General features: G+C 38.9%; 1 protein-coding gene across 1 annotated transcript in view; it reads left to right on the forward strand.

The window, feature by feature from the left end:
• Window positions 1-13,616, forward strand: part of IL23R (interleukin 23 receptor) — a 54,567-nt gene extending 40,951 nt beyond the window's left edge. Inside the window, exons 8-11 of the mRNA XM_032641242.1 lie at window positions 4,120-4,209; window positions 6,529-6,634; window positions 9,135-9,225; window positions 12,791-13,616. Coding sequence (XP_032497133.1) covers window positions 4,120-4,209; window positions 6,529-6,634; window positions 9,135-9,225; window positions 12,791-13,441 — 938 coding nt within the window. The 3' untranslated portion in view covers window positions 13,442-13,616. The remainder of the gene's footprint in view (window positions 1-4,119; window positions 4,210-6,528; window positions 6,635-9,134; window positions 9,226-12,790) is intronic.
• The last annotated feature ends 834 nt before the right edge of the window (window positions 13,617-14,450 follow it).

The raw sequence follows: 14,450 nt of genomic DNA on the forward strand, positions 1-14,450 counted from the left end.
TACTGAGTCACAAAGCAGTTAAGCAACTTGCCCAGGGCCAAGCAACTCCAAGTGGTAGAGCCGGGATTTGAACTGAGTTTCATCTGAATCCAAAGCTGGTATTTGAAATCACCAAGCTATACACTTTTTTAATGGAGGATGATTGAATAAACACAGTACAAACATCATGAAATATTACATTGCCATTAGTATGATGATTTTGAACAATTTTTAAGAAAATTTAAAAATGTTCATGATATAATATTAAATTTAAAAATCCCAGACACAACATTTAGTAAAGAGCATGATCTCAACTGGGGTACAGATATACACAAAAGACTGTTAACAAATGTAAAAATATGATTGTTTCTAAACAAATGTAAAATTGTATTTTCTTTTTCATACTCTTCTATACTTTTCAAGCATCCTACAGTTAGCAAGTATTGCTTGTATAAAAGGGAAATAGTTGGTGTTCAGAAGAAGATAACTCTAGGCTGGAAGAGTCTGAGAATCAGTGCTCAATGGGTTAGCCCAACCATCGTCCATTGTGGTGGGTTCTGAGCCCTACGAGGCCAGGCAGCTCTAACACACTGGCCAGCCCCCAGGGAGCAATGGCTAAGTCTCAGCATGGGAGCACTGCTTGCAAGGCTGACTCAGCTGCTCCATCTGGAGCCATCCTGCTACAAAAGTGAGATTATTAATTAATGGAGCAGAGACCAGCACAAATTACATGCCAGAACCAGGTAGGAATTTTCACTCTTGGACCTCTACCTAGGTGACTTTGGACAAGTCATTTATCCTTTTTATGCCTTTGTTTCCTCATCCATAAAATGAGGACAATAGTACTATCTACCTGATTGGGTTGTTGTAAGGATTAAGTGAGAGAAAGCATGTAAAGTCTAGTACATTATCTGGAACATAATTAGTACTCGATAAATCATCACTTTAAAAGAATAACAAAACACACTTTGCCCCATGGTAGACGTAGAGGGAAAGGCTGAGGAGGCTGATTTGACATTATCCCTAAGAAACAGATGGAATACATTATCGCTAAAACTAATTCCTTTTGAGTGGATTTGATTAAATTAAGCTGGTATTGGGTAGGCCAAAGAATGTAGTTATGCTTCTAGTTTTGTCCAAGAACAAGAAACTGCATCTTTTTTTAAAACCATTCTAAACTCCCTATAAACATACTGCCTTCTGTTAAGACTAACTCTAGTGTCCAATGTCAGTGTGTATAAGTTATAGAAAAATTCTTACCAAATTAGAGATGATTTGGGGTTTCTGAGTATACTCAAATATATGCTGTGAGAGTAATAAAGCATAATTTAATATTCCGCTGCAGGGACAGAACTGTCTCTTTACAGACATAACACTGCAGATATTAAATAAATAACAAAAATACCATGAGATTTTCTTCTAGCATTTTAGGCAATACACTGATGATTAGAGTTGATATAAACAATGTTTTTCAGTCATGGCAAGTGAATTAAGGGGATGTATTAGAGTTTTTTTCCCTCTCTCTTTTATTTTTCTTATTAAAATTATTTTTTCCTATTATAGTTACTGCTTTTATAATGAAAAATATTAAGTATGATTTAAGAAGAAATGACCTAGCCACTTGGTGGCAGTATGTCATGAAGATAATAGTCTATATGGCTTCATTTCAGTCCTTCGCTTAAAAATTTTGTCATTGACATATATACACTACATGTATAAAATAGGTAACTAATGAGAACCTACTGTATAGCACAGGGAACTCTACTCAATGATCTATGGTGACCTAAATGGCGAGGAAATCTAAAAAGAGTGGATATAGGTACAGCGTATATACATATAACTGATTCACTTTGCTGTATAGCAGAAACTAACACAACATTGTAAAGCAACTATACTCCAATAAACATTAATTAAAAAAATTTGTCATTGGCTTGATCTCTTCTCTGACAGTTTTGTTTATAAATTGTCTTACTTCAGATATCTGATTCTTTGTGAAATTACCCTCTTACAATTAAGCATCTCTTTTAACTGACTTTAATTTAATCTAATTTAAATTAATACACCTGGTTGATTTGAAACTATGATAACAAAAAGACTCTAAAGGAAGATTATGTTTATTCTCTATTAGGGCTAATAAAGCCCTAGTCAGATATGAAAATTATTTTTATGTGATGCAAATTAATAACTGACGTTTCATGCCAAATAATCACCTGTAGTTTATACAACAGAATTATATTAACCTGTATTAAAAGCCAACAGCACCATATATATTTTTAAATAAAAATGCTAACTTTAAAGTAATAAAAGTGAAAACAAAAATAATCCAGCAACATATGCTATAAACCCATGATTTTGCAAAATTGAAAGTTGTGTTACATTTTAATGTAATATTTTTCTTAAAATTTTAAACTAATGTAGATGCACACTCCTGCTTGGGCTCCCTGAGAATGAACATAAGCCTGTAAAATACTAATTTAGATGAATAAACCTGGCTGTTGACCACTGGGGATGGAACCACATACTTAGGGAAAAAAGAGACATAGTGAAGCACTGAGGAGCCAGAAAGAGCTTCTGATTTGTCACAATCCACAGTGAAACATTTCTCTCTTGCTGTGGAGAAGTGAGAATAAAAACACAGGAAAGAACTTTTGGCTTTTCTGATGTTTTCATCTTCTAAAATTCCCTACCCATTGTTCTTAGAAAACTACTCTTCAATCGAGCCTGTGTTTGCACCCAGATCAGCCTTTTTAAAACATTTCCAAAGACCCATAGGAATCTTTTTATCGGAACTCTGTGATATTTTTCTCAAAGAGAGTTGCCCTGGCCACATAGCTTGTTATACAAGCCTATGATATCTCCGTAGCAGTTAAGGACACCTCAAGTTGTGATTTCTCCCTGGCCCCCAAAGTGATTCTTTTAATAGAAGAATTTGAACACTGAAATCAGAATGACTGAATAAATAGGGCTTGAGGCCCTCTTGGAGATCCAGAGCTTAGAACCATTTTCATGAATATCTTCTGTCAGCTGGGAGAATTGTGTCCTTGAAGTCACCTCTGGCAGCTTTTAATTATCAGGAGGGAGGAGGTGGGTAAGGAAACTCCAGGACTCTTTTTTTTTCTTTTATAAATTTATTTATTTTATTTTATTATTATCATTATTATTTTTTTTGGCTGCATTGGGTCTTCATTGAGGTGAGGTGTGCGGGCTTCTCATTCGGTGGCTTCTCCTGTTGCAGAGCACGGGCTCTAGGCGCACGGCCTTCAGTAGTTGTGGCACGAGGACTCAGTAGTTGTGGCTCCCAGGCTCTAGAGCACAGGCTTCAGTAGTTGTGGCACATGGGCTTAGTTGCTCCGCGGCATGTGGGATCTTCCCCGACCAGGGCTTAAACCCGTGTCCCCTGCATTGGCAGGCGGATTCTTAACCACTGAACCACCAGGGAAGCCCATCCAGGACTCTTCTGAGTTCAGGCTGAAAACAAGTTAGCTACCAAGGCAGCTGACCCCACCCTGGTCAGAAGATTTCATTAGCAGTGTTCTGACAGGCTTTATGGGTAGACAGTGCTGGCCAGGATCCTTGCCCGCGGGGAAGGAGCAGAGGGAAGTCATTAATGGCATTCCACCCTTATGTTATAACCTCAACGTGTCTGCTAATCAAAACTGGGCTTCTTATATGAAGCCAAGAGGCTGTTCACAAACAGCATCTCTAAGACTGTGCAAAGGCAAAAGTGACACATCTTGGAGGCTCTTAAGGAAATCTAAACTTTATTGCATCATCTATTGGAAGGAATCAAGTAGAGACCAGTTGTGTGTTTTTTTCTGGCTCGGTGAATGAAATAAAGCTCCTTGGAATTTGTTGCCTAGAAGCCTCATGAAATTAGTGGACACACCTTCAAGTCTTACAAACCCTAGGTAGTTTTTATTGTCCTTTGAATGTTTCCTCCTTTAGGAAGACACACACACACACACACACACACACACACACACACACACACAGACGTTTTGCTTTTACTCCATCTTTCCAGTCTATTAAAGTTACTGGTTTGCTTTAATCATCTCCAAACAAGTGAAGAAACTCTCTTAGGAAATTGGGTAACCTGAGTGCAAAAAATAAAAAGCTGACACTATTTTCTTTTTGTTTAAGTTCCCCAGGTCACACTGAAATCATTTCAACATGATACTCAGAATTCTGGGCTTCTAATTGCTTCCATCTTTGAAGGACACCTTACTTCTGGTAAGAAAATACTGCTTAGGTTTGTTGAGTAGTCTTTACTAATCATCCATTTGAATGCTCCATACTGAAAAATCATGTGTCAGGCATATGTTTCTTGACAGTAAGATATGCCACATGCTTTCCATAGGAAAATAATCAAACAAAAATCTGCTTTAAATTGAATGTAAGGAGTTGTTTAGGTAGATTTTGCCAGCTTTGCTCTGGGTTAGATACACGTTCAGTTCAATTGCTGCTGGGGCTCAAGACCTCAAAAATTCTTCCTAAAAAATACCATTATTTGAGTGTCTACCATGTGCTAGGAATTTCATATACATCATCTTTTTCAACCTTCAAAATCTTCATCAATCTTCAAAACAACCTGTTGAGGTAAGTGCTATGTATCTATTTTACAGATGGGAAAACTGGAGCTCAGAGAGGTTGAGGAACTTGTTTGGACTAAAATTCAAATCCAATTTTCAAATCCTGAAGTCTGTGCTCTTTCTCTTATACAAACCAGCTCCCATTTTATTTGTTAGTATGACTTTGTATTTTCCATTGATAAGCATATCTAAATGTTTCAGGCATAAAAAAGGTATTAGATCAGGTTGTAGAGCATTTATCTCCTTGCACAGAAATCTGGCAAGAATAGTATAAAAACTTTGGCAGGTGATATTGACATTCTTTGGACTTCTGTTTATTTATTCAAAAAATATTCTATGTTGCCAGGCGCATATTTTATGTGCCAAGCACTATTCTGAGTACTGGGGAATCAGCAGTGAAAAAGATGAACAAAGGCCCTGTCTTCATGGCGCTTCCATTCCAGATAGACAGGGTGGGGTGGGGGAAACCACAAACAAAAAAAAGGAAAGGAAGGTGGCAGCTAGTGTTATAAAGGAAATGAAGCAATGTAAGGGTACTCTGAATTTGTGTTATGTGAATCAATTACAGGCCAAGTGCTTAGGTTCAGCACAGATCCCTAATTACAAATGCCTGCACAGACCTGCACCTTGATATTTCTGTGGGAATTGTGGAGGCTAGGAACCCATGGCTGCTCTGTGAGATAGGTATTATTTTACAGAAGAGGAAACTTGAGCTTCAGCAAGTTCATTATTGTGCTCTGATGTTACAGAGCTAATAAGCAGCAGCATCTAGTTTGAACCCAGGTATCTCAGGTTATTCTCTTGGTGACTCCGCTCTACTCCTCAAAGCCCTTTACCTGGCCCCATGTTAACTTGGGAATTCCTCATTCTCCTCCAGGACTAATGCACAAGGATATGTGGAAGCCAGTACCTCCCGTTAGTTGCTTGAAATCCTTAGCAATAGTATTGTAGTCCTAGGAAAACACTAATTCCATACCCCACTGGGACTTTGGAGCGAAGTAAGCCACACTGGCCCTGGCCCACCAGTGGCTTTAGGAGAGGGGCTGGACAGCGTGGAGACCCCCAAGTTCATGTTAGGTGCAGCTGGGGAATAACTAGGGCAGGGCCAATTCAGTGTCTGACACATGGTAAGTATCCGATAAACGTCTGCCAAAGCTGGGGAGGAAGGAGGATGGAAGGGGCCAATATCCAGCATGGCTCAGAACCAACTCCAGCATGACAAGTTATGTCCAAATTAAAGTTTACATTTGAAAATAGAAAATAGGGTTTTTCATGTACTAGGGAGAAAATAGGATGAGCCTGGTAGGTAACACATGCCGAATATAATAATTATTTAAAGATTACAGGTGATTAATTCCACTTCAAAATTCAAAAAAAGCACTGTCTTTAAAATAAAATGTCAGTGTAAGATATATGGCAATTTGGATTTCTCTCTTATAACAAATATTGTTCTAAGTAGAGTGAAGGTTCTTTTTTAGCAGGAAAAAATTCATGAACAATAAATTTCGAAGAATGGTGACAAGTTGTACATAACTTCTGTCTTGTACAAAAGGTTAAAAAAAAAGAAAACAACTCAGTTGTGATTGTGGCCAGCTTTAGACTCTGTTGCAAGCAATTGGGAATTCGCACTCGTGCCGAACAAACCAAGTGATGTTTATCACTAAACTTTTTTTATATAAAATATGCAAGCACAAGCTCAGAAAAATGTCTAATGCTGACCACGTTTGCCAGAGACTCAATTCACTGACATCAGATATATGCAGCCCAATTCCCTCAAACAAAAGGTATTGTGCAGTTTGGAAGGGCAGTCACTTTACAGCCCAAGGTAAAGGTTAATTTTATTTCCCCTTCCTATTTCCTTTGAGATCAATGACCTTCACTTGGAGCAGAGTAGAAGAACAATGATTCTGGCGTCACATAGATGGAAATTATACCTAAAATTATTTTTCTTTCCTCTCAGACAATAGGCAACAAGACATTGGGCTTCTATTAGGAATGGTCTTCTTTGCCGTTATTTTATCAATTCTTTCTTTGATTGGGATATTGAACAGATCGCTCAGAACTGGGTAAGTTTTTGTACAATTTGTTTTCTCATTTAGACATATATTGGTACCATCAAAATGTAGTCAATTCTATGATTTACTAGAAAAATTCATCAACATTTTTCTTGAGAGAAAGACAAAAGAAACTGTTCAATGAGTACCCATCCATGCCAAACTATTTACAAATGTCATTCGTTTAATCCTTGCAAGATCCTGCCAGAAAAGCTCAGTGGCCTATTTTACAGATGACTTACACGAGGCTTAGGGAGGTTAAGTGCTCAGCCCAAGGTCACCAAACACTAAGCCAGGAACAGCTGACGTCTCAGCCCATGTTCTGTCTTTCCCTACGCAGCCTTCTCATTGTGCCCTCAAGTCTGTCTACAGTGCCTGAATTCTTCACAGTAGTTTAAGTCGTAACCTACCTCAAGTTCTACCCAAGCAAATCCCCTGAATCAATGTGAAGAGAAGTGTGGCAATGTGTGAATTCATCACTTTGATACCAATCGTGTTAGTGTTTTAGCATCCAGCCCCAATGCCCATTCCCCTTGGCCTCCTTCAGTCATTTTTTTCCAATATGGTATTAGTATAATAAAGATCAATGCCTAATTATTTTAAAATGAGACTTTGAGGGAAGCAAGTCCTTTGACACCCTAAATCTTACCAGATGCACTGAGTATTTCTAATTGGTTAATAAAGTTGTTTGAGGTGTCAGTCCCCCAGTTCGTCCAGTGACGCACAAATTTAACACATGTGAATGTTCTTTGCCTAATTGGCACTGAGTTTCTATTTCTTGCCATCACTTGCTTCGTGAGATAATCCTTTTTTCTTTGAAATTTGTAATCAAAATGCAGTAGAGAGATTCAGAATGAGCTATTGTGAATAAGGTACACTAGTGATATATTTTTTAAATTTACATAGGCTTTTTCCTCAAAACCTAAGCTTTTAAATTACACATTAATAAATATATCCCTGGTACCCTTGTGAGGTGAGAAAACTAATATGGAACCTTATTTCAGGTTGTTTTAAAATATACTTGATTATAAAACCCTTTGAAATATCTTAATGTCTAACTTGTAGTGCATAAGCATATTAATATTTGTGTTATTCTCCAAAGATGTCCTAGAGAGTGTAAAATTTTAAATAACATTAAGTTTGTTACAAACTAAAAATTAACTTCCTACTGGTAACGATAAATAAGAAAATAAAACAATTCTTTGCTAATTTAATTATTTAAATAAGCATTCTTTTTAAAAAGATAAAACCAGAGATAATTCCAATATTACTATTTTACAAATGAGCAGAAACTGTTTTTACTATAACTTTACATTATTTATAAAAGCCTTATTTCAGAAACAGAACTGGAAAATGGAGAGCAAAACAATTTTTAATATAATGAAAACAAGAGTGGTATCTATCTATCTATATATATACACACACACACATATATATTTTTCTCACTGTATCAGTATGCTGTATAAAAACTTTTCTTCAATAGCATGAACTTACTAATTTGGTCTCATTTTAGGTATACAAAGGGAGTGTGAATTATTTAAAAAACTGAACCATAAAACATTGTATAAATATGTGTAAAGAAATTAGTTTTTACCCTACAGTTCAAGGTCAAACTGGGCAAGCAAATTTCATGCAGCTAATTTGGTTGTTACTTAGTAAAAGTTCTTAGAGAAGCTGCATAAGAGTCTGATCTGTTGTGCTGCATTGTTAACACATAATAACGTGCCAGACATCAGTGTAGTCTCTTCGAAGCTCCCGGGACAGCCTTTTTGCTCAAATCCGTTTTTACGTAAATGCAGAAAGTGCTTTCAACACAGTGGCAGTGCCAAGGGGTAGCTTTGGAGGAAAGGTGAGGTGTTCACAGCTTCTCACTCTTCCTTCCACCACCCGATCCCAGAGATCCATAATAAGCACACAGCCTAAGTAAAAACTGGTGTCCTCACCATGCCACACAACTGCAAGCCAACTTCCCAGGACTCCTGCTCCAACTACATAAGGAAAGTCTGTAGCCACCACTATCATCTCAACCTTATTTAGAATCATTACAATTAGAGGAGCTCAAATATTATAGTTTTATTATATGACATTCTCTTCTTTAATATTTCTCTGTGGTTATGGTCCCCTTGGAAAGTTTTACAAAGTATCCCTTAGGTTTTACAAACTTTTCCACACCGACATCTCCGCTTATAATGGTTTGCCATATTTAACATGTGTATAGTTTCACTTCCTGGGTGGTTCTCCCATTTATCTTGAATCTAGTGTGAGTGTTTTGTAATGTTCCGGCTTATTAGAGACAGGCAGAGCAATAGAGAGAAGAGGATAATCTGAAAAGATATTGAATCAACTTCCCACATAACTTTTTAAAGTAAGAGATGGAAATCTTAGTTTCTGCATCGGAAAGTTTGGTTTTAATTATGCATTCCATTCTAGTTGATTTCCTAATCTCCTAGATGATTGCCTGCACCAATCCTCAAGTAAGATGCTTATTCTTAGTCATTTTTTTGTTTTTTAGAATTAAAAGAAGAATCTTATTGCTAATACCGAAGTGGATTTATGAAGATATTCCTAATATAGAAAATAGCAATGTTGTGAAAATGCTACAGGTAACCAAACACCATCAAATACAAACTAAATGGCAGCTGAAACCAAGAGTGCAGTCCAATAATTAGAGTAGAATTTCCATTCAAATAAAGAAATATGTGTGCATATTTGCACAACTGTATGGCTTATGTAGAGATAAAATTATACATATTTCAAATCATACTTAAGAGAGATAAGAAAATGGACTAAGGGAAGAAAAGAGAGATGAAAGAGAGAAGCAATGTCATTCAAAAGAGAAGAGTGAATGGAAGATTGTAAGCCAGGTGCCAGAGCCACTTACTTGGTGGCCAAGCAGTTGGAAGGTGTCTTCAGGGACAAAAGGAAGAGGGAAGAAAATCTCAATAGATCGAGCCTCAGAGACACAAAGGGGCTTCTGTTTTACATGAGAAGCAGGTGGAGCCCAGGGAGGACACCACTTTGCTCCTGAGACCCAGTGGAATTAGAGAAGATGAATGTGAGGGGACTATGGCAGATGGCGTCACCAGGGGTGGGCCAGGTATCCAGTTTAGCAAAGAATAGAAGGGTGCCCCAGGAAGACCCTGAGGCTGTAGGGGACTTTGCCAGTTATGGAGGAGCTGCTGCTGATTATGGAAGAGGGGAAGTAATCTGCTATGTGTGCTCCTACACTTTCTGGCTCTCCAGCCTGGCTGTCAAGGGGTTCAAAACTCAGTTGATGGGACAGACACATCATTCAAGCATTGCAATGCAGTGACGTAGTACAGTAACAGAGATGAGACCAAACATGATGAGAGTATAGAGGAAACATATTAAAAGACAGGAAGGAGTTGCTCAGGAGAAACGGAAGACATTCAAAATAGACAGGCTACATGAGCAAGGGCACAGAGGTGAGAAGACCATGTTGGGTGTTGCTTTGTGGAAACACTTGATGTGAAGAGTGACTGGAATAATGTGGGAATGCAGAGTGGGATCAGATCACAGGAGATCTCATTATGGAACTCAGACTTCATTCTGCCAATCAATAGTTTTCAAACTTGAAAAAAAGTTATTTTTAGCCTAGGAACCCTTTGTTCAAATGATGTGAGGAAGACAAGTATTTGTAAAACAAGAAAAAGTGGCTCTTTTTGGAGATCTAGTGAGCCCGTTAACCAACTCCTTCCCTAGTCCCAGGTGAGTCCCTAAGGCAACAGTTCTCAGCCTTGGTTGCATGCTAGAATCCTGATTCCCAGGCCACAACCCAGGGTCTTTGGGGGAGGGAGGGCAGGGGGAGACCCAGGCCTCAGCAGTTTCCAAAGCTTTCCAAGTGATTCCACTACACAGCCATGCTGAGCACACTGTTAAGGGGTTGAAAACTATTGCTAAAGCCAGTGAGGAGTCAGTGAGGGTGTGTCCATTGGAATAGGAATGGTCCTAGGAAAGAGGCAGAATGGGAAGGTAGAGAAATGAGCATCATGAGTTGTGGGCCAAGTGTCGAGAAGCAAGGGTCCTTGGTGCTGACTTTGTAGAGGGTCTGTAACATAAGAAGTGGAATTCATCTGTGGAATGTGACAAGGAGTAGGTCACTGGTGGTCCCGGCTCAGGGGGTCAGTTAGAAGTGAATGGAAGGGGACTGAGAGTGGAGACATCTTTTGAGGAGTGTAGTCTAGAAGGGAAGTAAGAAAGGGGCTATGCTGACACATGATCAAATACTCTCAATACTGATGCGACGAATGTATTAACAGTAGCTCCAGAGCAGTATGGACTCAGAAGCGTGTTTGTACTAAATTGAATGGGCTTGAGAGGACTAGTATGGGGGGAGGGGCGGGGGAGGGAGGGGACTGATCAAGCACGACTATGAGGGGATGTGGAGGAAAGTCTCACCTGGAGCAAGAGGAGGGATCCTTGTCTCTGGATCCTTGAAGGAGAGAAAGGGTGTGGACGTGGTTGATTTTGAAGGAGGTAACGTTGCCTACACAGTGGACGGGTGGTCTGGAATAACTGAACCCACATATAGAATAAAGTACATAGTTAACAGCTGACTGAAGGACAAGTACATAGTCACCAAACTACAACTAATAAATACTGTGGTCTTGATATACATTCCACTTAGTCGTTCTGTCTTGCCCCCCCACTAGTTATCCTAGGGAACTGGGGACACTCTGTGATTCAGAGCATTGTCCCTGCCCTTGTTGTGATCAGATCCTCCTCTTCCTTTACTGTCCTCACACTGGAATAGTCCCTGTTGCTCTTCTATGTCCTTCACTACGGTCTGACTCCCATCCACTTCTCCACTCAGCTGCCAGCCTGAAGAGGGGAAAACACCGCCTTCCTCTCAGTTTACTATAGCAACTCTAGCTCCTTTGACTGCATCTGACCCATGACTACATGTCTGCCCTTCCCAACCCAAACCTGGCAAGTGCCTTGGGGAGGCAGAGTCGATGAAAATTTGGATGACCCTTCATGCTGCTTTATTCAAGGTCTTCGTCTTTGTCAAACTTCCTTCCCATTCTGGGCTCCTGGAATTAGAAATGAACCTTAGGGTTTCCTTCAGATGAGGCTTTGTTTTCTGCCCAAAGACTAAGGGGTAGTGTTCTAGTCAGTTCAGGCTACTCCAACAGAATACCATAGACAGGGTGGCTTAAATGACAAACATCTATTTCCTACAGTCCTGGAGGCTGGGAGGTCCAAGATCAAGACACCAGCAGATCTGGTTCCTGGTGACAGCTCTCTTGCAGATGGCTGCTTTCTGGTTGTGTCCTCACATGGCAGACAGAGAGATCAGCTCTCTCGTGTCTTTTCTTATGAGAACGCTAATCCTATTCATGAAGGCTCCACCCCCATGACCTAACTACCTCCCAAAGGCCCCACCTCCTAATACCATCACATTGGGGGTTAGGGCTTCAACATATGAATTTTGGAGGGACTCAAACATTCAGTCCATAGCAAGTGGCTATAATTTTGTAATTGTGTTGGGTGGGAGTTATTTGCCCTGGGAAGCCAGCCATCAGCTGGAAGGCTTCGAGTCCTTTTCTTACCAGAAGAGTCATCAGGCTTTTATACAAAGAAAAACTTTCTTCACCCACCCTCCTGACTGATCATCACAGACATGTCTGAATTGTGAGCAGCTAGCTGCACCCCTTTAGAACCACAGCACAAAGCATTTACTACAACTTTATTCTCAAATGGAAGCAAAATAGGATTCTCATGCACTATCCCCCACCGCCAACTTTCTTTTATTTAAGCAACAAAGTATTTTCTTGTAGAAAGGAACTATAATATTAAGAAATAGTCCAAAATTTTAAAAGGTCCTGAAATAATTTGCAAGTTAATATGAAATAGGCTTCTTTCTCTTTAAAATTTTTAAATAAAGGCATGTGCTTACAGCATGGACTATTTTTATTACTCCCTTCCTTCAGTCTCCTCCTGGGAGAATTTAACAAACATTTGGAATGGAGCAGGGTTAACAAAAGACAAAAGGAGGAAATCATATGGGAAGCGAAACAATATGAAGAAAAATGAGGGGGAAAGGAAAGTTGAGGGAAAGCAAAACTCCAGTCCTTACTCAATTATCCAGTTGGCTCCTTTAAACTTCTTTTGTAAAAAAAAAAAAACAATGTCTTTTCTTTCTAGGAAAAAAGTGAATTTATGAATAATAATTCCAGAGAACAGGTCCTATATGTTGATCCAGTGATTACAGAGATAGAAATCTTTCTCCCAGAAGAAAAACCCATGGACTACAAAAGGGAAAAGAACGCAGGATCCGTGGAGACAAACGACAGCCTGCAAAAGTCACTACTCACCAACACTACAATTGTATATATTCCTGATCTCAACACTGGGTATAAACCCCAGATTTCAAATTTTCTCACTGGGGGAAACCATCTCAGCAAAAATGATGAAACAGCTTCCTCACCTCTGGAGCCACCAGCTGATTGCTTAAACCTGGGAAAGAATGCCAGGTTTAAAAAATATCCTAATTTTTCTTTCTCTGTCTCAAGTATGAATTCGCTAAGCAACACACTATTTCTTGAAGAATTAAGCCTCATTTTAAATCAAGGAGAATGCAGTCCTCCAGACATGCAAAACCCTGTAGAAGGGGAAACCACCATGCTTTTGGAAAATGCATCACCAAATGAAACTATTCCAGAACAGACCCTGCTGCCTGATGAATTCGTGACCTGTTTGGGGAGCATGAACGAGGCGTTACCACCTATAAATTCTTATTTTCCACAAAATATTTTGGAAAGCCACTTCAATAGGATTTCACTCTTAGAAAAGTAGAGCTGTGTAGTCCAAAGCTGCCTTGCAATTTGAAGATGGCTCTCTCCCTCAACACAAATTTAATTCTGCCCTATTTTTTTTAATTGGAGAATTAAGATCTAAAGATAGAACATAATTCATGGCCACAAAAGCAGCAACAATATTAGGGATGCCTCCTATATTTTAGAAGATGTATCAACTATATCTTTTTTAATTTTCCTCATTACAAGGCACAAAACAGATCTCTCTTTTGTATGAAGGATAAATAATACAAAATATGTGGTAGTGAAATAAATGCTGAAAATCGTTCTTTGAAATTGAGATATTAGTATTCGCTTACAAGAGGAAAAGCAAGTTTAATTTTCATTTTATTACTTAGTGTTCTCTCGAGTAGATAAAAATACAGCCCACAGACGACAAAATAGGTAAGGGATGGAAACAGAGGAACAATTAATTGCATGTTTACTGTGTTGGGTTTTTGCCCTACTACTTTCTATTCAGATGTTAAGAATTTGATCTTCCTTATTTTGATTTTGGACTGAGAGAGTTGTAAAACAGTGTGTGTGGAAATCATGAGATAGCTGTCTTCATTCCAGTTCAGAGTGATGGCATTGTTCTCCTGTGGTGTAGTTGGTGTATTAATTACACTGTAGTAGATTTATTGAGGTAGAAGATCAACAAGGTGTAATTATTTCTTTTGTATTAGATATCTGTCTCAAAATTATTGTTAAACCAGGTATTTTTCCAAATCTAGGATGGCAATACTTGCCACACCTGTCACTGCCCCATATCCTATGTCTCCTGTAAACATCACCAACTCATCACCACGTGCCTTTCTGCTGAGCCCTAAGGTGGCCTCAGAATCCTCGCAACACAGTGCTCCTCATGGCCACAGTCAATAAGGGCTGGGACTGGAGATGAACTCTATCTGCCAACCAGGTCAATATTGGAAGTGGGTGATCTTAAAAATATAAAATGTATATTTTAATTGAGAAATGGTACCCAGCAGACATCTCTATTATGATTAATT

Source organism: Phocoena sinus, chromosome 1 (genome assembly GCF_008692025.1).
Source record: "Phocoena sinus isolate mPhoSin1 chromosome 1, mPhoSin1.pri, whole genome shotgun sequence".
Lineage (NCBI taxonomy): Eukaryota > Metazoa > Chordata > Mammalia > Artiodactyla > Phocoenidae > Phocoena > Phocoena sinus.